The sequence below is a fragment of the Festucalex cinctus genome, chromosome 1 (genome assembly GCF_051991245.1).
Source record: "Festucalex cinctus isolate MCC-2025b chromosome 1, RoL_Fcin_1.0, whole genome shotgun sequence".
NCBI lineage: Eukaryota > Metazoa > Chordata > Actinopteri > Syngnathiformes > Syngnathidae > Festucalex > Festucalex cinctus.
The window spans coordinates 67,048,750-67,076,266 of record NC_135411.1 but is presented as its reverse complement, the minus strand read 5'-3'; the positions used below and the strand labels follow the sequence as shown (position 1 = coordinate 67,076,266).

Below are 27,517 nucleotides of genomic sequence, written 5' to 3'. Positions count from 1 at the left end.
GCCGATGTCATGTTACGTGTGACTAAGTACTGCCTTGTGTTTCACAATACAGTAGTGACAGCACCACTCGCCCACCTGTTGGCTAATCCTGCCATAAATTATCCAAACACTACAGGTGGGGTTCTTATAAAGAAAAAGCACGTTTACTAAGTTGCAGTGTGTTGCAAGACTGCTCAATTGCTCATTATGTCAACATGTGTTAATTCCTGTTGGCGTTTTGTGCGCGTGCACATACCTGTCAATCTCGGCTCGTGTCACCCCCAGTTCCGGTGTGCCTGACAGCCCAGCACGCCTGCTCCAAACTGACTGACGCATTTGATGGTTTCAGCGGCTAGAGCCAGACAATGCCTGGATATATTGGCTGCTCAATATGTAGAATTGTTCGGCACTACGTAAGAGTCGTGCCCTAAAAGACAGCGTTGAAGCCGCTAGCGTCCGTTCTGTGGCGTCTTTGTACCGTTCAAAGATCGTCGTTAAGCGTAAAAACTATCACGCTGTGAGCAATTCGTGGACCTGCATTCGGTGCACATTTCAGTATTTTTATTTTACTTTTAGCCATACATGTCATATTAAATATGCCATAGGGACTGTAAATTGGATTTTCAGTTTGGAGTTGTCTTTTGTGATGTTTACAATCGGCACGAAGTGAGATATGTTTGTATACATCATCTTTGATATGTATTCACTCTTTCGTCCCACTCTTAAAGGGACATGCCGGAGTTTGCCTGTTGCATTCAGTGCAGGAATATGATTTACGTATAGCGAGTTTGTATTATATAATATTTTAACTTTTTATATGTACTAATTAATTAACATCGATCTAAATATATGACTGTCACTTGATAACCAATAAATAAATAAATAAATAAATAAATAAATAAATAAATGAACAAGTGAACGGTATGTGCTGCTTTGAAGACCCCCTTTTTCTTTAATCGCTCTTACCTATACCCCAATATTAGATTTGGAAGAGGCATATTTTGTTGAAGTATAGCTATAATTCTTTAATAAAAAGAATATACAAGTTTCCTCCTGTAAACATCATTAAGCATATAATGTATACATGTATTTAAAGGCGCTGTCTGCCAGTTTCACTCTGGAAAAGGCACTTTTTAAATACAGGATTTAAACAATCAAACTACTTCTCAACTTACATATCAGGGCTTGTCTTCATTTCTGGTGGTGAATTCGTCCTAAACCCGCACCCCCCCAGCCTGTATTTTGCCATTTTGTGTTTGTTTTGTAAACAGCGGGACGTTTCTGTGGGAAGACAGTGTTTACACCCCTCCAGCCAATCGCAGAGCACGGCAATTTGAAAGCACGCACGGATTTTTTTTTTCACTCACTCACTCACAGAAGTTTACATGTGTGAATGAGTGAGTAAAAAAAAAAAAAAAAAAAAAAATGTGCGTGCTGTCAAATTGCCGCGGGAGTGCCGTCACGCAGCCAACACGTTCGCCCGGCCCCGTTTGCGACACACCACGCCCCTGCTCTGCGATTGGCTGGAGGGGCGTAAACACTGTCTTCCCACAGAAACGTCCCGCTGTTTACAAAACAAACACAAAATGGCAAAATACAGGCTGGGGGGGCTGGGGGTGCGGGTTTAGGACGAACTCACCACCAGAAATGAAGACAAGCCCTGATATGTAAGTTGAGAAGTAGTTTGATTGTTTAAATCCTGTATTTAAAAAGTGCCTTTTCCAGAGTGAAACTGGCAGACAGTGCCTTTAAGACAAGTTGTAAAATGTCTGAAGTCGTCTTGTTTATGTTTAACAAATTTAAAACCTCATAAATTATGCCATTTCTACTAAGTACTGTCTCAAATGAGTAATATGGCGGCCTCGCGGCTTCAAAAGTCTTGGCCTACCGGCTATCCAGTCATATAGATCAGTGGTAATTACACGTCTTGAAAAACAAGCATGTTTGAGTCATGGTAGATTCCGAACTACCCATAAATGTCAGTGAACGTGTGCGTGATCATTTGTCGTCTGTGATTGGCTGCAGCTCACACGCGACCAGGGAACGCATACAGTACAGTACAGTTTACTTTGTCGCCATCATCTGGCCAAATACGATATTTCTTTCACCGACGCGTGCATTTTTCTCTGTACAGTGCTAGTACTGAGTGAGTTGGGGCTACAAAAAAATGAGTATTAATTGTTTACATGATTTATTATGTTTAATGATCATTTCTGTGCACACTAAACCACAACAAGCGGGTGTAGTGTATTTCAATAAGTCACCTTTTTAATTTTTTTTGTTAAATATTTGCTTTTGTACACTATCATGATGGATTTGAACTTCAAAAGCATGACTGAAATGTCAACTTTCAAATTTAAGAAGCATATAAAACATTTGCAGTTGCCATATAAGGATTACAGCAACATTATGCAGAGGTACCTCCTTTTCAGTGAGTCAGAAGTAGGCTACTGTATAAAATAACTGACTAGACCACAAAAGGCTCATCATGCAGATGCAGACCTGTCCTAAGACCACTCATTAAAGGTGAACAAAATAGCTAAATGCCTGCTACCAGCGATGTGATTGTTTATTGCAGTCCAGAAATGTAAAATGACAAAAAGTTGCATACATTTGGAAGCTGTTGCTTTGAAAAGATATTTTAAAAATACATTACTTTGTTTTTCAAATGATCACTTTATCAATTTAATCAGCACGTTATTAGCTATTTGCCAACTTTTGAATATGTAAGCAATGAACATCAGATCATTTTAAGTTAGTGAGCTAAAACAATGACACAATTTGGCTCTACTTATATTTTGTGTAAATAAAATCACTATCCTTTCAGTTCTCTTTTGATGAACATCAAAACCATTACCATATGTAAAAATGAGTGATAACATTTTGCATCTGTAACTTTGATTTTGGCAGAACGGGTATGAATGTGTCTTTGAATGGGGGCCAAAGACATACTGCACACATAGATGTAAAAAAGAATAAACCAACATTTTGCACCCTTGGAAAACAACAGGTAGAAGAAGCTGCGATGCGTTTAGGCACAAGAGACTTTCATTAACAAAAACAAAGGCACCAAAAAAGATTAACCTAACTGCAGCAAAAAGATCTGTGACATTTGTTGTCCTCAAGGGTCATTCGGGGGAAATCACTTCACTTCCATAAACATATAAATGAGAAAACATGCTGTCAGTTTGATTTGAAATGAGGAAAAATGCTGCCAGAGTAATGATTCTGATTACTCACCTTAGTACAAAACACACTCTTCAAACAGTTATAAAAAAAAAAAAAAAAAAAAACTGAGCAGAAACACAATGGAAGAAAATACCTAATCAGGGAAACATAAAAAAAATAAAAAATAAAAAATCCGAAGTTGAGCAAGAGGATGTATTGCGCTGTTGATGTCACTGATTTAATATATACAAAAATTATGGGAAACACTGCCCCCGATAATACAATCATCCACCCCTACAGTGAAATATGGAGGGCACTGCCTCCGATACAGACACACAGTGGTAGGCAAAAACTACCTTCTTGGTTTCCACATTATGGAAGACGCTGCTTCCGATAATGGCGCCAGGATGAGAAGTGCACACGTGAGCACATGTTTCGATTCAGCGTCAGTCGAGGACTCTTGTGTGCGCTCACTGCTGGCTGTTGGTGTGTGTATACTTCTTTTAGCAGATGCTGCTTTTGTCATTTCGACAGTATGACTGTCATAATTATGGAAGGCACTGCTCCCGATAATTACATTCTCTATAAAAGGCAATTAAAAAAATATTTATAGTGAACCCTGTCACTGATGAATAAATAACACGATAAATAGACTTCTGTTTCAGTGCCACCTGGTAAAAGACCCTCTCCCTGTTTTTTTTTTGTTTTTATTTTTTTCTGACTTTTCAGAATTGTTTCATTTTATTTTGGTTTATTATTAATGTTCTGTGTGGCAAATGTATCAAAAGATGCCATTCACGATATGCTTATTTTGATCTACAGGCCTACCACATGACCTCTAAAGAAAGCCTGTAATTATGAATATGACGATATTTTTGCACAGTAAGGAATACAGTAAATATATTAGGTTTGAACAGCATGTTACTGGTTTTGAATTGTGATACTACAGGAAATAGAAAAGAATTACTACCATAGATTGAAAAGAATGCCCATTTTGTGTTGCAAGTCCACCAAGTAATATTTGCATTTGAAGGTGGTTACAATAGCACCAAAGTAATTAAATGTGATCGATGAAACACCACAAATTTGAAACGAACAAAACATACTGTGATTATGTACTGTGTTGTGTAAAATGTGTAATTTTAAAGAGAAGACTAAGGGAGATGAGGTGGCTTTTACCTGGTATGGATTATTAAATACTGTATTATTATTATTATTATTATTATCATCATCAATATGTTTATTATTACTATTATGTATTTATTTACCTATGATTATTATTGTTATTATTATTATGATCATCATTATCATTACTAAAGGAAGAGCGCGGGGTGGAAGTCAATTAGATTTCGTTATCAAGCGACCACATGTCCCCTGCTAATGCAGTGGCGCAACCTTGAATTGTCCATGTTGCCAAGGCAAACTGGTTGCGGAACTGGTCGATGTCAGCTTCGGGACTGTCTGTCTTCAGGGCATCAAGGTGGTTGGACAGCTCTTTGAGTGTATGCGGACCAGAGCCGAACAGGATGTGACGGAAAGGGCTTTCTCGGGCAGACACATACGCCGACAGCAAGTTCCTCTCCACCTGGAGAGACGCGGGATAAATGAGGTTTGTTTTTGTTTTTGTTTTGTTTTTTGTTTTTTTTGTTTTTTTTTTATATGTCACCATTTTCTTTGTCATGCATTCACTTTCACAAGCAAGACCTCAGGAAGGAGATGAAGCTCAGCAGGTCTTACCGACATGATGCGGTCATTGTAGATGCGGCACATCTCAATTTGACTCAAGTCGCTGTTTTGGATGTCTTTCATCAGGTTACGAGAGGCTCGACTGTAAGAGCCGGAGGCTGACATCAGCCAATGCACTGAGGTGGGAACCAGATTTGGCTGCTCCTGGACACATGGGATGCACTTATATATTTATTGATGGACTTGTTTCAAATATACAACACAAATGAAGGATCAACAAATGGTATTTTCGATTCTGAAAATCAAAATTCCTATCTTATCCTATCATTTGCTCCATTGGAGTGCATTAAACAACTCAATGAGAAACTAAAAATACTACACGAAATTAAAAATAGGGATGTTCGACACCACGTTTTTGACTTTTTCTTTTGTGACTACTCAAGAGTATTCAACTCTTGAGTAGTCACGATACTGATACCAAGTACCAATACGACTCGTACTTTTGATAGCTAAAACTTACCCCCAAAAAACAATGACATTGTCATGGCCTGGGTCGCATGCGCCAGAGTTCATAACCTGTTATGTGTCTGTTTAGGTACTGATGTAACAGTGTCTGTTACGTACTGATGTAACAAGTATCTGTTTACAAAACGTGATGTTCGTGATGTCAACCTTTAATCCTTTAGGTGATGTCTGGACCTATGTGATGTCATTCTTTAGTGCTTTACGATTCACTGTCTGTGTGTGCAGTCTGGGAATTGTGTGTGGTTTGCCGGATTATTGTCCAACTGTCCTCTGGGTTTCTGCCTCTCGATGTGAATAAAATAGATAAAATCTTATCGGTGTCTGCATTATGGGATCCAACCCTTCGGCACATAACCGACATGATTTTAAAGAAAGATATATATCCCAATATAGCACTTTCCCTTTAAATTGGATAAAATTCATGGTAATTTTCTATTCACCTAATTTGTAATTACTGATCATAAAACTGAGGGCAGCCAACATTGGTATCGGCTGCCATCGTGAGACCGATACCTTGAAATAAGGCCTGGTATCGGCCATCCCTACCAAAAATTGATAAATGACGTATTCTGACCATTTTTTTTTCCATTTTACCCAAACTGTATGATTTAATCCATCCATCCATCCATCCATCCATCCATCCATCCATCCATCCATCCATCCATCCATTTTCTTCCGCTTATCCGAGGTCGGGTCATGAGGGCAGCAGCTTTAGGAGGGAAACCCAGACCTCCCTCTCCCCAGCCACTTCAACCAGCTCCTCCGGCGGGATCCCAAGGCGTTCCCAGGCCAGCCGAGAGACATAGTCTCTCCAGCGTGTCCTGGGTTGTCCCCGGGGCCTCCCGCCGGTGGGACATGACCGGAACACCTCTCCAGGGAGGCGTCCAGGAGGCATCCGAACCAGATGCCCGAGCCACCTCAGCTGGCTCCTCTCAACACGGAGGAGCAGCGGCTCGACTCTGAGTCCCTCCCGGATGACCGAGTTTCTCACCCTATCTCTAAGGGAGAGCCCGGACACCCTGCGGAGGAAACTCAATTCGGCCGCTTGTATCCGGGATCTCGTTCTTTCGGTCACGACCCACAGCTCGTGACCATAGGTGAGGGTTGTAACGTAGATCGACTGGTAAATCGAGAGCTTTGCCTTTTGGCTCAGCTCTTGCTTCACCACGACGGACCGATACAGAGTCCGCATCACTGCAGACGCTGCACCAATCCGCCTGTCGATCTCCCGCTCCATCCTGCCCTCACTCGTGAACAAGACCCCAAGATACTTAAACTCTTCCACTTGGGGCTGGATCTCATCCCCGACCCGGAGAGGATACGCCACCCTTTTCCGACTGAGGACCATGGTCTCGGATTTGGAGGTGCTGATCTTCATCCCAACCGCTTCACACTCGGCTGCAAACCGCTCCAGTGAGAGTTGGAGATCACGGCTTGATGAAGCCAACAGCACCACATCATCTGCAAAGAGCAGAGATGCAATGCTGAGGCCACCAAACCGGAACCCCTCAATGCCTCGGCTGCACCTAGAAATCCTGTCCATAAAAGTTATGAACAGAATCGGTGACAAAGGGCAACCTTGGCGGAGTGCAACCCTCACTGGAAACGGATCCGACTTACTGCCGGAAATGTGGACCAAACTCTGGCAACGGTTGTACAGGGACCGAACAGCCCGTATCAGGGGGTTCGGTACCCCATACTCCCGAAGCACCCCCCCACAGGACTCCCCGAGGGACACGGTCGAACGCCTTCTCCAAATCCACAAAACACATGTGGACTGGTTGAGCGAACTCCCACGCACCCTCGAGGATCCTGCTGAGGATCCTGCTGAGGGTGTAGAGCTGGTCCACTGTTCCACGGCCAGGACGAAAACCACACTGCTCCTCCTGAATCCGAGATTCGACTTCCCGACGGACCCTCCTCTCCAGCACCCCTGAATAGACCTTACCAGGGAGGCTGAGGAGTGTGATCCCTCTGTAGTTGGAACACACCCTCCGGTCCCCCTTCTTAAAAATGGAGACCACCACCCCGGTCTGCCAATCCAGAGGCACTGTCCCCGATGTCCACGTGATGTTGTAGAGGCGTGTCAACCACGACAGCCCCACAACATCCAGAGTCTTTAGGAACTCCGGGCGGATCTCATCCACCCCCGGGGCCCTGCCACCGAGGAGCTTTCCAACCACCTTAGTGACTTCGACCCCAGAGATAGGAGAGCCCACCTCAGAGTTCCCAGACTCTGCTTCCTCAAAGGAAGACATGTCAGTGGAAGTGAGGTCTTCGATGTATTCCCCCCACTGATTCACGACGTCCCGAGTCGAGGTCAGCAGCACACCATCTCCACTATACACAGTGTTAATGTTGCACTGCTTTCCTTCTCCTGAGACGCCGGATGGTGGACCAGAATTTCTTCGAAGCCGTCCGGAAGTCGTTTTCCATGGCCTCACCTAACTCCTCCCATGTCCGAGTTTTTGCCTCAGCAACCACCGAAGCCGCGTTCCGCTTGGCTATCCGGTACCTGTCAGCTGCCTCCGGAGTACCACAGGCCAAAAAGGCCCGATAGGACTCCTTCTTCAGCTTGACGGCATCCCTTACCGCTGGTGTCCACCAGCGGGGTCGAGGATTGCCGCCGCGACAGGCACCGACCACCTTACAGCCACAGCTCCGATCGGCCGCCTCAACAATGGAGGCGCGGAACATGGCCCATTCGGACTCAATGTCCCCCGCCTCCCCCGAGACAAGGGAGAAGCTCTGCCGGAGGTGCGCATTGAAACTCTTTCTGACAGGGGATTCCGCCAGACGTTCCCAGCAAACCAGTAAACCATTTAAAAAAAAATAGTTTTCATTGGTTTCAATTGGCCAAAAGTGATTTAATATTTATTCTTTATTCTTGCATTTTGTTTTACATTATTATATATATTTTGTTTATTGCTTTTTTTTTGTGTTATTTCTTGGTAAGTATTCACAGATTTTTTTTTTCTTTCTATTCACGGACCATGACATCATCTTCCCTGTGAATAGCAGAGGTTGATTGTATTGATATGATGAATCAGCTCCACTCAAATTAGCAAACTGATAAAAAGGACACCTACCCTCTGTACAGTGTTGACTTTCCTGTTAATCTGTGCCACATGAATACGAATAATCTTGTCATACTTTGTCAGGTCCATCTGCAGTAAATGGTCATGGACCAATCTCAGCACTATGTGACCTGCAAACTTGGTAGCTGCTTCAGCCAGCTGCAGATGCTGGTTGGACGTAACAGTGATCAACTTCTCCTGGGTATCGAGCAATGTGCCAAAATAAGGATAGTCCTAAGGAAGGAGCACATTTGAGATACATCCAACACATATTTAACAGATATGGTTATTTACTGTATGTTACGGAATGGACTTACTAAATAGCCAGAAGTGAATCGAAATGACAGGGACGGAATGCCAGAAAAGGCAATGAAAGGATATGCAGCATTGTCCATCTTCAGAGGTGCCAACCTAAACAGACGTGAAAATTTCTCAATGTGGAGTTCAAGACAGCAAGCTTCCACATTGCAAGCAACACTGTGATAACCACACATTCGTACTAAACATACAACATACATACAACACACTAAACATAAACTAAACATACACATTAGATTCCCATTTGCCGTTTCCAAATTGAGAAAAGAGGGACTTATCCTGGAGGCCCACCTGAGGAGTAAACATTGTATGTATTGTTATATATAAAATTTTAAAATCATCTTGAGACCTCTTAAAATATCCCACTATTCAAGATTTACCTCTTTGAGAGTGCGTTCAATCAAGCTGTACATCAGAGGACTTGCTGCTACTTTAAAACCCTTGTGACCTGGAAAGGAGTTTATTTATTCATTAAGTCAAGAAAATACGTACAAATGACCATTTGTAGTGAGTAGGTAGTATTTACAAACCAAATAAGAATGGTTTGAAAGGGATGTTTGCGATAAAAATTGAAATGATGGCACAACCAACTACAATACATACCAGCTACAATCCCATCAAGGTTGATGTAAGAGAAGGCTTTTGAACTAAGAGACGAAAGATAGCCCTGGAAACAAGAAACAGATCAGAGGATACAAATTTAATATCACTGTACAATTGTATCATGACAGAGATGTTGCTGGAGGAAAGAAAAAAAAAAAAAAGGATGTCATTCCAACCTCCAGCCACTCGGTGGCGCCAACGCTACCATATTCTCCAGCACTCCAACTTGCGAACACAATACTCCTCCTTGGTTTGAACCCATCTATTTAAAGGATAAAATCAGAGTGAATTGTCGAGGTTTCAGCAATCGTACACTAACTAAACCGCAGATGTCAAAAACATTTTACCCTTCTTGAGCATGTCTGAGATTGAACGAGCCATTTCCAACAGAACACCGGTGCCAACAGTAGACGAAGCAAAACCTGGACCCCAGGCATCCCTCTGTGCACCGATCACCATATATCGATCTAGAGTCAACACACATGCATTTGGTATGAATTGATAACATCAACACATTAGTTATGATTATTTTCAGTATCTCTCTTGGTGAATAAAAAGATATGAACACCTGCATCCACAAAGCCTTCGATGACACCAAAAACATTGTTGATCTTTTTCTCAGTAAGAACGTTGTTCACCTCCATAGTAATGACATCGTTTCCATCACCAAATTTGTGAACTCCCCACTCTAGTGGTGCAGGCTCTCCCCCCAACTGTCTGTGGGAGAGCATACAATACATTTGTTTGTGGCTTTCCAGTTTTTTAGTGGTCCATGGGACAATTTACTAAACATAACAATTGACACAGTTTCAAAAGGCTGTTAAAAAAAAAAAAAAAGGGGGGGGGGGGTAGAAAAAGTGGAAGTGTTGAAGCACCCACATACTACTACAAACAATATTTTATATACAGCTTTTCTAGATATACAAAGTTGCAAAGAAACTATTTATAGTTAGAACAATAACAATTGTTTTCATCATAATGCCCTGGTGAAAAAAGATAATTAAGTACAAAAAAATAAATGTTTGCTCTGCCTTTTGCCACGTCAAGGTCCAACTTGATTAACAACTCTGCTGCAAAGACGTCTGGGATATGATATAATAAAGTATTACTTTATTGATAAAAAAAACCATATATATATATATACATATTATAATCAGCGTTTCCGTTCTATTCATTCAGCAGCAGCACAGCGCCGCTCCTTCAATCCGACCTGCCGCTCCTTCGAGCCAGCCTTTTGAGTGTGCCGAGTTCTGAAGACGTTATCTTTCCAGGCAGGTATCGGGGCAAATTTTGCTGTGCCACTGAGCGTTTCTGATTGGTGGGCGCTCGTTCCTGGTTGGCTTTCTTCCTCGAGCCAGTGTGAATTAATGCATATGACGTGTGACTTTGGAAGCACGCATGCAGGAAGAACGCGGAAGAGAGTTGAGGCTGTATGTACTCAATGTACTCAAATGTGAAGATTAAACGAGAATGTGAATAAAAAGAGAGATAAAATAAAACACGAGACTGCAGTGTGACCTCCTGTCTCCTGCAGTTCATTTCGTCTACCCCGTTTGGAGCCCACCTGGTGATGTGCGGCCATGAGACCAAGCAGGAACGGATAATAAAATACTGCCGGTATTTGCACGGTTAAACATCAGTTTGGCCAAGGAATTTAAACTGCAATCAGTTACGTGTTTGTACATGGAGGCACAAGAGAATTCCACATCAGTGGAGGAAGCAAGAAAATCCACAACGCTCAGGCGCGGTGTAATCCCGGGGGGAGTTGGTCATCATTCTCTGAGGATTAACGAAGGAACTACAAGTCTCCAACTGCTGGACATTGGTGTAAACTTGGCGTTCAAATTAAAGTTCCGAGCAGCCTTTGTGCGCTGGATGAGAGATGGCGAACACACTTTCAGCAAACTGGGAGGCAGATTGTGGACGCCTGTTCTCGCGAAAGCATCACTGCTAAACAGCCACACGGTAACGAGACTAGTCTGATAATGACGAGCAGGAACCTGGCATGCTTGAAGGAGAACTTGCTCAGCTGTTCAATTCGGATACAGAAGATGAGGACACATTTGTGAATGAAGACTGATAAAAAAAAAACGTGAGTACATTGTTAAATTGTTGACTAAAGTAGAACCGAAGTCACTACTTTGCTCCTGAAACCCATTTGTTTTAGCAAGCGCAAATTTAACATGCACGCCCCTCCTCCATCCCCCCTGCTGTTTCTGCTGACAAAATTCTGAGCTGAAACACTGATAATATCTGTCAATATTTTTTTTCACATAATTGACCTTTCGCATAAGCTCCCCCCCCTTAGTTACTGTTGCTAGTCCGTCAAGCTTGGTGACTCCGACAGCACAAGCCGTGACGGGAAGACTTACACCGGCGTGTATTAGTGATTTCTTTTGGAGCAATACCAGTGTAATATCCTCCAGATCGAGGCAAAAAGGTTTACAATATGCAGTGGAGGGTTATAGTCATAATATTAAATTAGCCAGCGAAGGGGAAACATACAGGACGCACGCTAAATCTGAGAAAACCCCATGACCTATACTTCAGATGCAACCAGCACAGCATTATGGACCAGTCGTGCTCTTGTACTGCCGGGTAAGTTTTCTTACTTATATTAGTCTAGTATTGTTAAAGGGATACTTCACTTATTTAGCCCATTATAGCAATAAAAAGTTAATATTTTGTCTGTAATTAATTTGATACTTTAATTATTTTTCACGTACAATTAGTACCTTTAAAAACACATTTTGCAATTTGCTGTTGACTGAAAATGACATCACAAGGGCTCAGGTAACCTATCACAGATCAGTTGTTTTCTAGGTTTGGTCATGTGACATTCACAAGCTGAGCTGTGATTGGTTACCTGAGCTCTTGTGATGTCATTTTCAGTCGACAGCAAATTGCAAAATGTGTTTTTAAAGTTACTAATTGTACATGAAAAATAATGAAATATAATAACATTTATTATAGGCAAAATAGTAATGTTTGACTGCCAGAAACGGCTAAATAAGTAAAGTATCCCTTTAAATTATGAGGATTACTGTTAGGTCAGCAAGTTAGCTAAACCTCGGTGTTTATAGCTAGCTAAACACAAGTGGGTTTTTTTTGTCTTTTTTGTCAGATCAGTCATTGTTATTCTTTGTCCATCATAAAAAAAAAATATTTATGTCACCCTAGCCATGGATTTAGTTAAGGTTAACAGCCTTCGAGCTGCTCCCTTGTCTGGTTCAACACTTGTACAGCAAGCACAAGATTGGGATACTCCGGAGACAGGTGTCCGTTCACAAAATGCTGCATGAAAAATGAAAACAAGATAAGCTCGGGGCACTTATTAGGACGCTAAGTTTTCCAAAATTGACGAAGCTTTGTGTTAACGTTAGCTCGCAACATTTAGACAAATGCAAAAGCTAACAGAAGACATTAAACTAACATTAACCACTGACTGAACAAGCTTAACTTAGATGGCAATGATATTCTAGTAATATATATTATTCAATAATAGTAACTACAATAAATTTGATATAGTTTTGTTATTGCCCCGAAAGCAAACTACACTACAGTGCGGACGGAGTGTTGGGGGGGGTGGGCACCACAAAACATTTATGCTTAGGGCACCAAAATAGCTAGCGCCGGCCCTGGACGCGGCCCACATGTTGCGAACCGGAACCGGAATCAAAACTGATGTGCAAAAACAGTCCCGCCTCTTCCGTGGTATATACCAGATTTTGACATTTTTCTCCATGTTCATTTCCATGAAACTGACTTAGTTGCTCTGCCACTCACCAGCTAAGTCTCGTACACGCCTCCTTACACGCCGAGTTGGAATAGTAGCGTTTGCGAACATCTTTACAATATTGTCAAGTTAGTGACTTAATAGCATAAGATTTGGTTTGTTTATTTAGCATAGCTTGAAGTAGTGTAGAAATTATTTTGATTGCATTTTTCACTGCTGCTGTTAATCACAACCTGACCACAACCAACCCTCGCCCCCCTTTGAGTGCCGTTTTCAAATATTAGTGAGGGGTGGAGCAAGATTCTGGTTGGGGGTGAGTTGCATTTTGACCCCGGGGTGATTACATCGGCTGTGTGTGCGGTGCGGCTGCGGTGCGTTCCAGGCTGCAGCCAATTCGGTTCTATTCATTCGAATGGTTCAAATTACACCGGCTGCGTGTGCGTTGCGTGTCGACCGCACAGATAGACCTATTTTCTATTTTTGCCGGATGCCGTATCCGTCGGGCTCCGGCAAATGGCAAGCTAGCACAGAACACATCGAGCAGGACAGGAAGACCGACGCAGTTTCAAAATAAATTTCTGGTTACTTTTCAGAATAAAACACTCGCCAGCTCCTATTTTGCAATCATGTCAGCAAAACGTTATAATGTTTAACGCTTAATTCACTGTTTAAACACCGGCCAACATGGACAAGGAGAGATTTATAACCGAGGTGGAAAGCAACAAAATTAGATATGACACGGCACATCCATTTTATAAGGACAACTTAAAAAGGAATGCTGCATGGAACGTCATAGCAGGAGTGGACGGTGAGTTCAGTCAAAGAAAGTCCACCTCTCTTTCTGTTCCTCTATTGAGCATAGACTTTCTGTCTTTGTCGTTATTTTTAATGCCACATTATCACGCGCAATCATGCAAGACACGGCGGGAAGTTGTCGGCGACGGAGCTGCCGGACCGCAGCTGTGCACAGCCGGTGTGAGTTGGACAAAAAATTGACACGTCCGGAGCACACAGTCAAGGCGCAGCGGAGCGGAGACGCAACGCACACGCATCCGGTGTAATCCCGGGGTAAGTAACTGCTTTTTAAAATGTAGAAGTGCTGAAAGTGGAGATTTTATGTGTCTGCTGCTCAGTGCAGGGGCAGATCTATTCTAGTGGGATAGAGGGCTGCAGGCCGCCCCAAAATCCTGAAAAATGCTCAGCCTTTTCCCTTGTCACCTTTAACATCTCTGATGAGGCAATTTTTCAGAATAACTACATATAAAACTAAATATACAGTATAATTGATTGATGGATACGTTTTAGTTGAAGTTGAATAATTCCAAAGTGACTGTTGCGTCCTTCAATTTTTCTGTATATGGCCCTTGAAGAAAAAAGTCTGGAAACTTCTGTTGTATACATTTAGCATTCCTCGAGCTAGTTTGAAGGGATACTTGACTCATTGATCCATTCTCAGCCATAAGATTATATTTTGTCTAGAATTAATGAGATAATGACCAATCATGGCTCAGTTTGCTAGTGTCACATGACCAAACCCAGAAAACAGGTGGGTCATGATTGGTCATTACCTGTTTCCTGAGCACCTGTAACGTCATATTCAGTCGACAGTAAGTGGCTAAATGTGTTTTTAACTCATTTGCTCCCAATAACATATAAATGTTTTTTTTAATGTTTTAAGTGTCCCAAAGACGTATTTATACGTTTTTTTTGTTTTGTTTTTTTTGTTTTGTTTTTTATGCTAGAGCATAAAGAAGGCTTTGATGCAGCCTCTCAACTGCAAAGAATGGTTGCAGAAATGGTAGTTATTACACAAACGGCCAGCAGGTGGCAGCAGAGCAAAGGAGATCAACCAGGGCCATCTAGAAAAAAAAAAGCTAAATTACTTAGAATTTTAAATAGATTTGTGAAAACTGATGAAACTTAGCTCTCTTCTAATGTTAATTGCTACAAAACGGAAACAGATAGAAACATACTTTTTTTTTTTCCTGATGAAAGAAGAGACTTTAATCTTTCCTTTGACAGGTTTTTATAACAATAGAACACAATATTCTGTGGGCCTTGCAAAATCAGTCAAAATTCAGTAAAACAGCCGGGAGCGAACGGGATTGCTTCTGTGAAAATGGCTGGGAGTGAATGAGTTAAAGGTATTGATAAAAAAAATAATGAAGATATCAAATGAATTCTAGACTTTTGTTTTTAACTGCTGAAAATGGCAAAAGGACTCAATCACTTTAACTTTACAAATATTTAACTGCTTTGTAAGCCTTACCTAAGAATGTTGGTGGCTGTTTGTGCAGTGATTGTTTGAGCCAAGATACTTGGCAGACCTGATGACACTGCAGGTGGAAATTGGGTATGGTTAAATGAGGGGAAGCCAGGGGTATAAGGGTCCCCTGAACCCAAATGGACCTTAGAGAAGAAACAAGCAACATAGAGAGGTACAGCAAGGTTAGGACATAACAGTTTCAGATTCAACACCTCGTTGTCTTGTCATTATTTTTTGCCAGCGCACATTTCACAAACAGGCATGATTAATGTCTACAATACGTTTACATCACAATCAAACAAATTAACTGTACACCCTTCTCAACTGTCCACTGTCCAGACTCACATGTCCAAAGAGCTCAGTGATTGTTTCAGAAGGAACATCAGTAGGGTCTTTGTAGATCAGTACAGCAGAGGCATTCATTTTGGCAGCATTTGCTACCTGGAAACACGAATGAAAGCAGTTATTTAAATACTGTACTCCAGGTTGATTGTCAATTAGAAAACACAATTGCGGTTTGGGATAGTTAAACAACTAGTACCAGCCCACCTTTTCCGCAAAGCTGATCTTTCCAGCTCGGATCAACATAACTCTGCCATTCATGTTGATCTTTTTGTTCTGCAGCAATGTAAAGTCACCTTCCCGTCCAAAGTAGGCATACAGGACAGCTCCCTGGATGAGACAAAAATACATTCATTTCTTACTATTGTTATGGTATCACATGCAGTTATTGTTTTTTGTGTGTGTTTGTTTATTTTGCACCACAGACATTAAATTTAATTTCAATAAAGAAAACAAAAAGAAAAGAAGTGTAATTACCGTTACATTTCCATTAGCACTATAGGACAGAAAACCTTTTGGACGCTCTTCTGTGCCATTCTTGAAAAGAACTTTGTTGAAGCCAGAAAGTGGGCGATCCTGAACTTTAATGAAGTGCTCGTCGGTCCAGGTCTTCATGCCGTACTCTTGAAACTTCTTGATCACCTTGTCTGCCAAAGCATCATCACCTGAGGAACCAGCCCGATGGCTAGCACTTGACACTTCACTGGGGGGGAGATAAAGTTTTGAAAAACTAGGATAAGAAAGAATTGTTTGTGTATGTGTGGGAATATATATAAAAACTGGAATTTTGACCTTAACTCTAATATTGACTGCATGTAAATGTAGCCATTTGTAGGTATGGTATCCTTTTGAAGAGGAATCCTGTGTTTACACCATACCTAGTGAAATAATCAAAAAGCGGTGCAGGGGATGGATGGATGGATGGATGGATGGATGGATGGATGGATGGATGTTTGACTGACCCATGACAAAATAAAGACCTGTCTTCTTTCTGCTCATTTTCATTCAATATCAAAGATTATTGTTTGATGTTGTGTTTTTTTTATTTTCCAAATGAATTAAATGACTAAAATGAAATTAAACCGAAAAATCGTGCGCAAATGTGTTATCGTCTGATTTGTGTGTGTTTTCTAATATAGATTTCCGATACTGATTTTTCCATTTTAGTGAACTGTTTCACAGCAACTCTCATGAGTAAGGTATGGGGATGGTTTACATTCACCTGAAGGCAGTTTGGAAGTTAGATGCACTCAATTTCTGACCGAATGCATTCTTGACGTCACTCCAGGCCATGAGGGGAGCAGCTCCTGTCTCGTGAAAGATGGGCTGATCGGGCTGGTCCATACTGGTTGCACAGCTGTCAGGCAAATTTCTTTTGCGATGGACCAAGTAGCCAATCAAGTACCCTGAAAGTAGCAGTACTATACTTTAAAATGAGAACAAAAAAAGTCTGCACACTAAATTACAACCCAACAATGAGTCAGTAGAATATTTTGTGTTTTGTAATTTTGCTGCATCAGCAATACATACTGTGCAGATCGTATAACTTTGAATCAAAATGCTGCAAACAAAAAACAAAAAAACTGCAACTCGCAGTTCATATTTCAGACAATAAGCCAAATACCTTAATGTAAAGACAGGTTCAATAAGTAATTGAGTTTTGCTTATTTCTGATTACAATCCAACTAATGGGGAATCCCAATTAAGTTGGTGTGCAAAATGTAAATAAAATTTTCCCTCATTTTGAATTTGATGCCTGCAGGACGTTCCAAAAAAAGCTGGGACAGAGGCATGTTTATCACTGTGTTGCATCACCTTTCCTTTGAACAACACTCAATAAGTGAAATTGAAGATGCGTGCGTTATTTCAGCGAACACATGGGCATCTATTTTAGTCAATTGAGTATAGATTGAAAGGGAATCGTTGTTTTCCGTTGTTAATAGTTTTACACAACATCTTAAACTCACTGGAATTGAGGTTTATACTGTACATAAAACATCATTATTAATCTATGGGCAACACCAAAACCAGTTTAGATCCAAATTTAACATGGGAAACAAAATCATGCCACCGACTCCATTCACCAGACCCGGCTTACCAGTGATAAAGATGAGGAGGATAGTTACAACCATAAAGCAAAGGTTCTTAGGTGTGCGTCCAAGTTTTGAAGTCATGTAGGATTTGTGGTTGGGGTTATGATTGAGGTGGGCCCCCACTCCATTTCCACCAACTTCTTCATCCATCTCAGATGAAAGCTTCATCTCCACGTGACTGTTGTCACCCTCCATGTTCTGGGTCAAGTTGAAACGCGTGTACGAATGCGGTTCTCCATTGAACTATAGCAGAAAAAGAAGAATATAAATTAGCCAACCGGTACATTTCGTGACTAAAACCTATGAATTTCAAAGATTCTTTTAAGTCTGACATCAATTCAGAGTCACAGGCAAGTATTCTTGTCATACTTTACCTAATTACTGTCATACTGCAACATATGTAGATTTGTATTTGACATCAATTCACTCAATAGATTACAGATTATCTTCAATTTGATTTAACTACAGCCAGCTAAACTGAACAGGTTAACAGAAATATACTTAAGACTAAAATTAATCATAATTTGGCCAAATTTTGAATTAGTGATAATTTAACTTGTTCGACAGATATCCTGGCTGTTAATTTAAAAAAAAAAAAAAAACCTAGCTGGATGGAAGCGTATCATTCATTTACTATATGTGGAAACTGTTAGGGGTTTTCTTAGATTAAGCAATAAATGTATTCTGGTCACTTATTAATCAAATTTACAGAGTAAGTGCAGTTTAAGCCATAATTCGATAACAAGGAGTAATATTTATATGAAAATGTGATATCAGGCAAAACATAAATGAAATGTTTCTACTCACTGATAAATCATATACAAAACATTTTAATACAAAATTGAATAAAATGATAAATCCAACAAAAATCCGGATGAAAATGTGTTTACAATTCCAATTTATCAAGTCGATGGAAGTTGCTTTTGTAGTTGATTTGAGTTTTAGTGTTGTAGTAATAATAAAAAAAAAAAAAAAAGAACACTTTTACTCCTTGTGAAAACATCTTGTTGCATTTTAACCTGCATCATTCTTGGGTTTGTTTTTGGTGGAGTTCATGTGTCGTGTTAGCCTTGTGTCGATGCAAGTTCCTTCTAGGTGGAAGACAAAATTCAAAGTGAGACAGTTTGGAGTTTGATTTGCTAAGAAGACTCCCCTCATCACTACTACAAGTATGTTACTCAAATCAATCTGAACTTCAGGCATAGCATCCACGCATCTTGAGCATTGGACAAAAAGAGAACCAAACAAGCCTCTCGAAGACCGAATATATAGCAGAAGAGCTGGGTTACTGGAAATTCAACATTGATGTAATTTCCAGTAAATCCTTACAGAATCTAAGGTTGTGACGTTAAAGTCTGTACATTTTCTGTAATTGATGTCAATGAGCCGCCATCTTTTGGGGCTGATGTGGTGCTATTTATTATTTACCTCATTTTGGGCCACACTTTCAGAGGAGCCCATTAATCCATTTACAATATAGACAGCAAACTGAAGCAATCAACATCAGTGGCAGAACTACAAGGGTGGGCAGGAGTTTGGCCCACCCTGCATGCTGCTCTTGTGTGGACGCTTTAATTTAATTTTATTTTTTTATTGATAATAGTGATTATCTTGCACATAAGCAGCTTTTGGGAAATGCCACTTTATTGCCAACCTCTAGTGAAATGTTTTCACTTGAGAAAACGGCATTATTCACATTCATACATTATTATGTTTGTTATGATTGTGTGAAACTGTAAAATTGTTCTTGATAAGCGGTAGATAATGGTTGGATGATATATCAGCTGGGCGGCACGGTAGTCGAGTGGTTAGCACGTCCGCTTCCCAGTTCTGAGGTCTCCGGTTCGAGTCCAGGCTCGGACCTTCCTGGGTGGAGTTTGCATGTTCTCCCCGTGCCCGCGTGGGTCTTCTCCGGGTACTCCGGTCTCCTCCCACATTCCAAAGACATGCATGGCAGGTTAATTGGGAGCTTCGAATTGTCCCTAGGTGTGCGTGTGAGTGTGGATGGTTGTTTGTCTCTGTGTGCCCTGCGATTGGTTGGCAACCAGTCCAGGGTGTCCCCCGCCTACTGCCCAGAGCTAGCTGAGATAGGCGCCAGCAGCCCCCGCGACCCTTGTGAGGAATAAGCGGTCAAGAAAATGGATGGATGGATGGATATATCAGCTATGGCGAACTCTAGTGATCAAATTTGGCATAACACTTTGTTAAAATATCTTTTATGCTGGGACACCCAAACTTTCACTTCTTTTACATGACAATAATTGAATGTTGTCACCACATTAACTGTAACATTGCACCTTCACAACACTCCACATTTTTTTTTTTTTTTAATATATCCCAACACAATGTCTTATAGATACCCATTCATCCCCAAAAAATGACATTCAACTGAAAATTTGGTTTAACTGAAAGTTGCATCCTTTTAATTTAGGTAGCTATTTTTTGGTGCGTTTCATTTTGTAAAGGATCAAAAAAGCACCAGACCACATATACAGTAGAATCAAGACAACTCTATAACAATGAATGTAAAAATACTCACAATTTTTGCTATTGTTGACCTTGCCTGGTCCATTCTTGCTTGTCGGAACTCTAAAAAAAGTAAAACAAACAATTCATGTCCTACAGCAAGCTTGGATTGGACAACCAAAAAAAAAAAAAAGATCATATGAAACAGATTAGTTAGCATAATAATAATGATAATCCCAAAGTATCAAAACGATGACAAATGACTAAGCAAATAAAATACTGGATACATTTGTGCATGAAAACTTTTAATGCTACAAGACACCGCCGTCTGTGTTTTGTAACAATAAATTGTGGCACTTGTATGCCAAAATTATCGATAAATTCAAAAGGCAACAGAAGATCAAAGGCCCCTCAAGTCATCACCTTATCTTGGGGGTGTCAGGGTGGGTGCACGTTCAGTGACAGGTGTTGGGTGATGGACCAGAATGGCTCAAAGGTTGTTTTTTTTGTTTGTTTGTTTGTTTTTTTACATTTTGAATACATTTGATGTGAAATCTTACTTAAAATATGTTAGTAAGTGCAGCACACTTTTAATTTTTCATTTCTGAGAATAATGCAGTGTCCTGCTTGCATCTCGCTTCCCCAAACAAATCTTCCACTTTCCTCTGCAGCTTACTAAAAAGGCACAGTTGTTTCAGCACACAAAAGACTCCACTTTAGTACATTGTTCACCACAGGCTCCATGGGAACTCCAATGCCAGAATGATACAATAACGCAATAATTGGCTTCCCACTCATTTGAAGCGACGCAAAGAAAGAGTCAAATTTAACAAAACAGTTGGAACTGAAATGTAACTCTTACGTATATTTATACTTCTCAATTCAAAACCAGTGATCTCCTGGGTGGAAGGAGTGTATCTGAGGGTCAAGTCAAGTGCTTCTTTCAGTGAAAGACTTTCTCAGGACAGTCTTATGAAAGCAATGATGAATTTCAGATAAACAAGAAACCAAACAAGATACCTATTAAATAAAAAAGGCAGACCGATAGAGGTAAAAGTAAATTAGTGTGGTACCTCGACCAGAATCTGCTCTGTAGCGCTGGTAGGACTTATTGAAACAACATTCCCCGAGATCAATTATATTTGAAATAATTCATCCCAAAGCTCAAAACTGTCCCAAGCTACATTTTCACTGTATGAACTATATAGGCAATGTTTAAAGTAACATTTGAACATAATTAATTATCCTAAAAGTAAAACTATATTTTCACAACCCCATTAAAAACACACTTTAAGGATTCTCTTGACTTAAAGAAGCATTGTGGTCTGGACGTGCATTTTAAACATAGAAAACAAGGGCCAAAACATGCCTTATGAAAATGAAACTGCACAAAAAAAAATAAAAAAAAAATAAAAAAAAATAGCCACCAGTAGGTGCTAGAACTGCACAAATGGAACTCAATCTGACTTTTTTAACAGATGTAATGCTGTTAAGATTGTGACATGACGACGACGCTATTGTGGCAGTTTTAATATTGCAATATCACGATATTGGCATTATCGTTGCATCCCTACCAGGGGTGAAAGTGCGCCGGAACGGTCCAGTACTACGTGCCGGTAAAAGATTCAGGACTGGAATGATCCAGAACGGTGCTTCGGTCCCGAAAATATGACGGCTATGCAACTGTTAAAAAAAAAAAAAAAGAACATATTAAACTAGAAATGCAATTTCTGGGGAAATGGCGTGTGAAGGCTGGAGAGCTGAATGAATACCTGTGGAATGATTTGGAATAATGTTGAATGATGCTGAATGATATTGAATGATATTGAATGGTGTTGAATTATATTGAATGATGTTGAATGATGTTGAATGATACTGAATGACATGGAATGAACTTAACATGCTGAAGTTGGAATGGTTTAAATTCATCCAGAAATCTAGAAGCAGTTGAAGGAAGACAAATACCACAAAAGTAAAAATAAATCAGCAAGAAACAAGAAAACAAGGAAGAAATCAAGTAAGAAATGGAGGAAGTAGCAAGTAATCGGGTAAGCAATGGAGTAAAGTGAGAAGAAATAAGTAAGCAATGAAGTAAGGAGGGTAGAATTGAGTAGCAATGGTGTAAGGAGTGGCAAACTTAATAAGCAGCTAACAGCATTAGCATGCTAACTTAACATTAGAATTAGCATGCTAACTTAGCATTGGCATTAGCATACTAAGCTAACATTAGCATGACCATGCTAACATTAGCATGACCATGCTAACATTAGCATTAGCATGCTAAGCTAACATGAGCATAAGCATGCTAACTTAGCATTAGCAGTAGCATGCTAAACTAACATTAGCATGCTAAGCTAACATTAGCATTAATATGCTAACATTAGCATTAGCATGCTAAGCTAACATTAGCATTAATATGCTAACATTAGCATTAGCATGCTAAGCTAACATTAGCATTAGCAAGCTAAGCTAACATTAGCATTAGCATGCTAAGCTGACTTAGCATTAGCATGCTAAGCTAACATTAGCATTAGCATACTAGCTTAGCATTAGCATGCTAACATTAATATTAGCATGCTAAGCTAACATTAGCATTAGCATGCTCAGCTAACATTAGCATTAGCATGCTTAAGCTAGCATTAGCATGCTAACTCAGCACTAGCATGCTCACTTCCTGTTGATTTCAGGTCACTTCCTATTGAAATTGGGTCACTTCCTGTTGATATTAGGTCACTTCCTGTTGAAATCGGGTCATTTCCTGTTGAAATAGGGTCACTTCCTATTGATTTTAGGTCACTTCCTGTTGATATGAGGTCACGTCCTGTTAAAATCAGGTCACTTCCTGTTGAAATTGGGTCACTTCCTGTTGATTTTAGGTCACTTCCTGTTGATTTTAAGTCACTTCCTGTTGAAATTAGGTCACTTCCTGTTGATATGAGGTCACTTCCTATTGAAATCAGGTCACTTTCTGTTGAAATCAGGTCACTTCCTGTCGATTTAAGGTCACTTACTGGTCACTTCCTGTTGAAATTGGGTCACTTCCTGTTGATATGAGGTCACTTTCTGTTGATATAGGTCACTTCCTGTTCAGGTCGGGGAATATCCTGGCAAGAATCACAGGCATACCTAATCAATTGGCCAAAATGGCCGCCGCCTTGGGGGGCCAGGTTGGCGAGACACCTGGGCATATCATTTATCCAAAATGGCCGCCATTCATGGTAATTTGGAAAATGGCCGCCATGCGTGGTAAGTTAGGTGGTAAGATGGAAGAGCTCATGACGTGAAATGGTGGAATATATTGAAGTTGGAATGAAGTCAATCGTTTAAATAATGTGGAAGTAAATGGAAAATGTAGAATGTGGGAAATATTTGGGTACTAAATTGGGAATTGTGGGCAAGGCGTGAATTTTGGAACTGAAAAGCTGGAAGAGCTCATGGCTTGAATTGTTGGAATATATTGAAGTTGAAACGACGTCAATCGGATGAAGAATGTCGAAGTAAATGTGAAATGTAGAATGTGGGAAATATTCGGGTACGAAATCGGGAATTGTGGGTAAGGCATGAATTTTGGAACTGAAAAGCTGGAAGAGCTCATGACTTGAATTGCTGGAATATATTGAAGTTGGAACGAAGTCAATCGGATGAATAATGTGGAAGTAAATGTGAAATATAGAATGTGGGAAATATTCGGGTACGAAATCCGGAATTGTGGGCAAGGTGTGAATTTTTTAACTGAAAAGCTGGAAGAGCTCATGGCTTGAATTGCTGGAATATATTGAAGCTGGAACGACGTCAATCGGATGAATAATGTGGAAGTAAATGGAAAATGTAGAATGTGGGAAATATTCGGGTACGAAATCGGGAATTGTGGGCAAGGCGTGAATTTTGGAACTGAAAAGCTGGAAGGCCTCATGGCGTGAAGTGCTGGAATATACTGAAGTTGTAATGAAGTCAATCGGGTGAATAATGTGGAAGTAAATGGAAAATGTAGAATGTGGGAAATAATCGGGTGCGAAATTGAGAATTGTGGGTAACACGTGAATTTTGTCACTGAAAAGCTGGAAGAGCTCATGGCATGAAATGGTGGAATATATTGAAGTTGGAATGAAGTGAATCGGATGAATAATGTTGAAGTAAATGGAAAATGTAGAATGTGGGAAATAATCGGGTGCGAAATCGAGAATTGTGGGTAACACGTGAATTTTGGAACTGAAAAGCTGGAATAGCTCATGGCGTGAAATGCTGGAATATATTGAGGCTGGAATGATGTGAATCGGATGAATAATGTGGAAGTAAATGGAAAATGTAGAATGTGGGAAATAATCGGCTGCGAAATCGGGAATTGTGGGTAAGGGGTGAATTTTAAACTTGAAGAGCTGGAATAGCTCATGGCGTGAATTGCTGGAATTTATTGAAGCTGGAATGATATGAATCGGATGAATAATGTGGAAGTAAATGGAAAATGTAGAATGTGGGAAATAATCGGGTATGAAATTGGAAATTGTGAATTTTGGAGCTGAAAAGCTGGATGAGCTCATGGCGGGAATTACTGGAATATATTGAACTTGGAACGAAGTGGATGAAAAATGTGGAAGGAAATGTGAAATTTTGAATCTCCCATTAAGAATACATGGGGAAAAATCGGGCACGAAATCGTGAATTGCGGGTAACACGTGAATCGTGGGAATAAGAAAAATGGAAGCGATGTTGGCGCGAATATTTGGAATCGTTTGAAATTGGAACGGAGTGAATCGGGTGAAAAATGTGGAAGTAGAAACTGGACAAAAAAGTGCGAGGAATAAAATATAAGAATAAGAATAACTAGAAATGCCATTTCTGGGGAAATGGCGTGTGAAGGCTGGAGAGCTGAATGAATACCTGTGGAATGATTTGGAATAATGTTGAATGATGATGAATGATATTGAAAGATATTGAATGATATTGAATGGTGTTGAATGATGTTGAATGATACTGAATGACATGGAATGAGCTTAACATGCTGAAGTTGGAATGGTTTAAATTCATCCAGAAATCTAGAAGCAGTTGAAGGAAGATAAATACCACAAAAGTAAAAATAAATCAGCAAGAAACAAGAAAACAAGGAAGAAATCAAGTAAGAAATGGAGGAAGTAGCAAGTAATCGGGTAAGCAATGGAGTAAAGTGAGAAGAATTAAGTAAGCAATGAAGTAAGGAGGGTAGAATCGAGTCGCAATGGTGTAAGGAGTGGCAAACTTAAGCAATGGAGTAATCGTTACTCTGTTGAAATCAGGTCACATTTGCATTAGTATACTAAGCTAGCATTAGCATGCTAAGCTAACATTAGCAATAATATGCTAACTTAACATTATGCTAAGCTAACATTAGCATTAGCATGCTAACTTAGCATTAGCATTCTAAGCTAACATTAACATTAGCATGCTAAACTAACATTAGCATTAGCATGCTAACATTAACATTAGCATGCTAAGCTAACATTAGCATGAGCATGTTAAGCTAACATTAGCATGCTAAGGTAACATTAGAATTAGCATGCTAACTTAGCATTTGCATGCTAGCTTAGCATTAGCATGCTAACATTAGCATTAGCATGTGAACTTAGCATTAGAATGCTAAGCTAACATTACCATTAGTATGCTAACTTAGCATTAGCATGCTAAGCTAACATTAGCATTAACATGCTAACATTAGCATTGGCATGCTAAGCTAACATTAGCATTAGCATGCTAAGCTAACATCAGCATTAGGATGCTAAGCTAACATTAGCATTAACATGCTAAGCTAACATCAGCATTAGCATGCTAGCTTAGCGTTAGCATGCTAACATTAGCATTAACATGCTCAGCTAACATTAGCATTCAGATGCTAAGCTAACATTAGCATTAGCATGCTAACTTAGCATTAGCATGCTGAGCTAACATTAGCATTAGCATGCTAAGCTAGCAATAGCATTACCATATTCAGGTAGTGTTAGCATTAGCTAGCATTAGCATGCTAACTTAGCACTAGCATGCTAACTTCCTGTTGATTTCAGGCCACTTCCCGTTGAAATCGGGTCACTTCCTGTTGAAATCGGCTCACTTCCTGTTGAAATCGGGTCACTTCCTGTTAAAATCGGGTCACTTCCTGTTGAAATCGGGTAACTTCCTGTTAAAATCAGGTCACTTCCTGTTGATTTTAAGTCACTTCCTGTTGAAATTAAGTCACTTCCTGTTGAAATTAAGTCACTTCCTGTTGAAATCGGGTCACTTCCTGTTGATATGAGGTCACTTCCTGTTAAAATCAGGTCACTTCCTGTTGAAATCGGGTCATTTCCTGTTAAAATCAGGTCACTTCCTGTTGATTTTAGGTCACTTCCTGTTGAAATTAAGTCACTTCCTGTTGAAATTAAGTCACTTCCTGTTGATATGAGGTCACTTCCTGTTGATATTGGTCACTTCCTGTTCAGGTCGGGGAATATCCTGGCAAGAATCACACGCATAACTAATCAAATGGCCAAAATGGCCACCGCCTTGGGGGGCCAGGTTGGCGAGAAACCTGGGCATATCATTTGTCTAAAATGGCCGCCGTGCATGGTAAGTTGGAAAATGGCCGCCATGTGCGGTAAGTTAGGTGGTAAGATGGAAGAGCTCATGACGTGAAATGGTGGAATATATTGAAGTTGGAACGAAGTCAATCGGATGAATAATGTGGAAGAAAATGGAAAATGTAGAATGTGGGTAATGTGGGGGTACGAAATCGGGAATTGTGGGTAAGGCATGAATTTTGGAACTGAAAAGCTGGAAGAGCTCATGGCTTGAATTGCTGGAATATATTGAAGTTGGAACGAAGTCAATCGGATGAATAATGTGGAAGTAAATGTGAAATATAGAATGTGGGAAATATTCGGGTACGAAATCCGGAATTGTGGGCAAGGTGTGAATTTTGGAACTGAAAAGCTGGAAGAGCTCATGCCTTGAATTGCTGGAATATATTGAAGCTGGAACGACGTCAATCGGATGAATAATGTGGAAGTAAATGGAAAATGTAGAATGTAGGAAATATTCGGGTACGAAATTGGGAATTGTGGGCAAGGCGTGAATTTTGGAACTGAAAAGCTGGAAGGGCTAATGGCTTGAAATGCTGGAATATATTGAAGCTGGAACGACATCAATCGGATAAATAATGTGGAAGTAAATGTGAAATATAGAATGTGGCAAATATTCGGGTACGAAATCCGGAATTGTGGGCAAGGTGTGAATTTTGGAACTGAAAAGCTGG

At 40.3% G+C, this 27,517-nt stretch overlaps 2 protein-coding genes across 3 annotated transcripts in view; both read right to left on the bottom strand.

Annotated features, from left to right (window-relative positions):
- tnk2b (tyrosine kinase, non-receptor, 2b) overlaps positions 1-610 on the bottom strand; it is a 276,182-nt gene extending 275,572 nt beyond the window's left edge. Inside the window, exon 1 of the mRNA XM_077504399.1 lies at positions 236-610. The gene's annotated coding sequence lies outside the window, so the exon portion shown is untranslated. The remainder of the gene's footprint in view (positions 1-235) is intronic.
- A 1,909-nt stretch (positions 611-2,519) lies between these two features.
- Positions 2,520-27,517, bottom strand: part of LOC144005888 (transferrin receptor protein 1-like) — a 99,223-nt gene continuing 74,225 nt past the window's right edge. Inside the window, exons 2-19 of one of the 2 annotated variants that reach the window (XM_077504344.1) lie at positions 21,834-21,942; positions 20,333-20,382; positions 17,799-18,036; positions 16,923-17,106; positions 16,178-16,403; positions 15,908-16,030; positions 15,704-15,799; positions 15,362-15,501; positions 9,925-10,073; positions 9,704-9,823; positions 9,533-9,618; positions 9,357-9,420; positions 9,134-9,201; positions 8,983-9,044; positions 8,753-8,846; positions 8,448-8,669; positions 4,885-5,037; positions 2,520-4,732 (exon numbers count right to left, since the gene is read on the bottom strand). In XM_077504344.1, coding sequence (XP_077360470.1) covers positions 4,490-4,732; positions 4,885-5,037; positions 8,448-8,669; positions 8,753-8,846; positions 8,983-9,044; positions 9,134-9,201; positions 9,357-9,420; positions 9,533-9,618; positions 9,704-9,823; positions 9,925-10,073; positions 15,362-15,501; positions 15,704-15,799; positions 15,908-16,030; positions 16,178-16,403; positions 16,923-17,106; positions 17,799-18,036; positions 20,333-20,365 — 2,301 coding nt within the window. In that variant the 5' untranslated portion in view covers positions 20,366-20,382; positions 21,834-21,942 and the 3' untranslated portion in view covers positions 2,520-4,489. The remainder of the gene's footprint in view (positions 4,733-4,884; positions 5,038-8,447; positions 8,670-8,752; positions 8,847-8,982; positions 9,045-9,133; positions 9,202-9,356; positions 9,421-9,532; positions 9,619-9,703; positions 9,824-9,924; positions 10,074-15,361; positions 15,502-15,703; positions 15,800-15,907; positions 16,031-16,177; positions 16,404-16,922; positions 17,107-17,798; positions 18,037-20,332; positions 20,383-21,833; positions 21,943-27,517) is intronic. The other variant, XM_077504354.1, reaches the window with a different exon arrangement.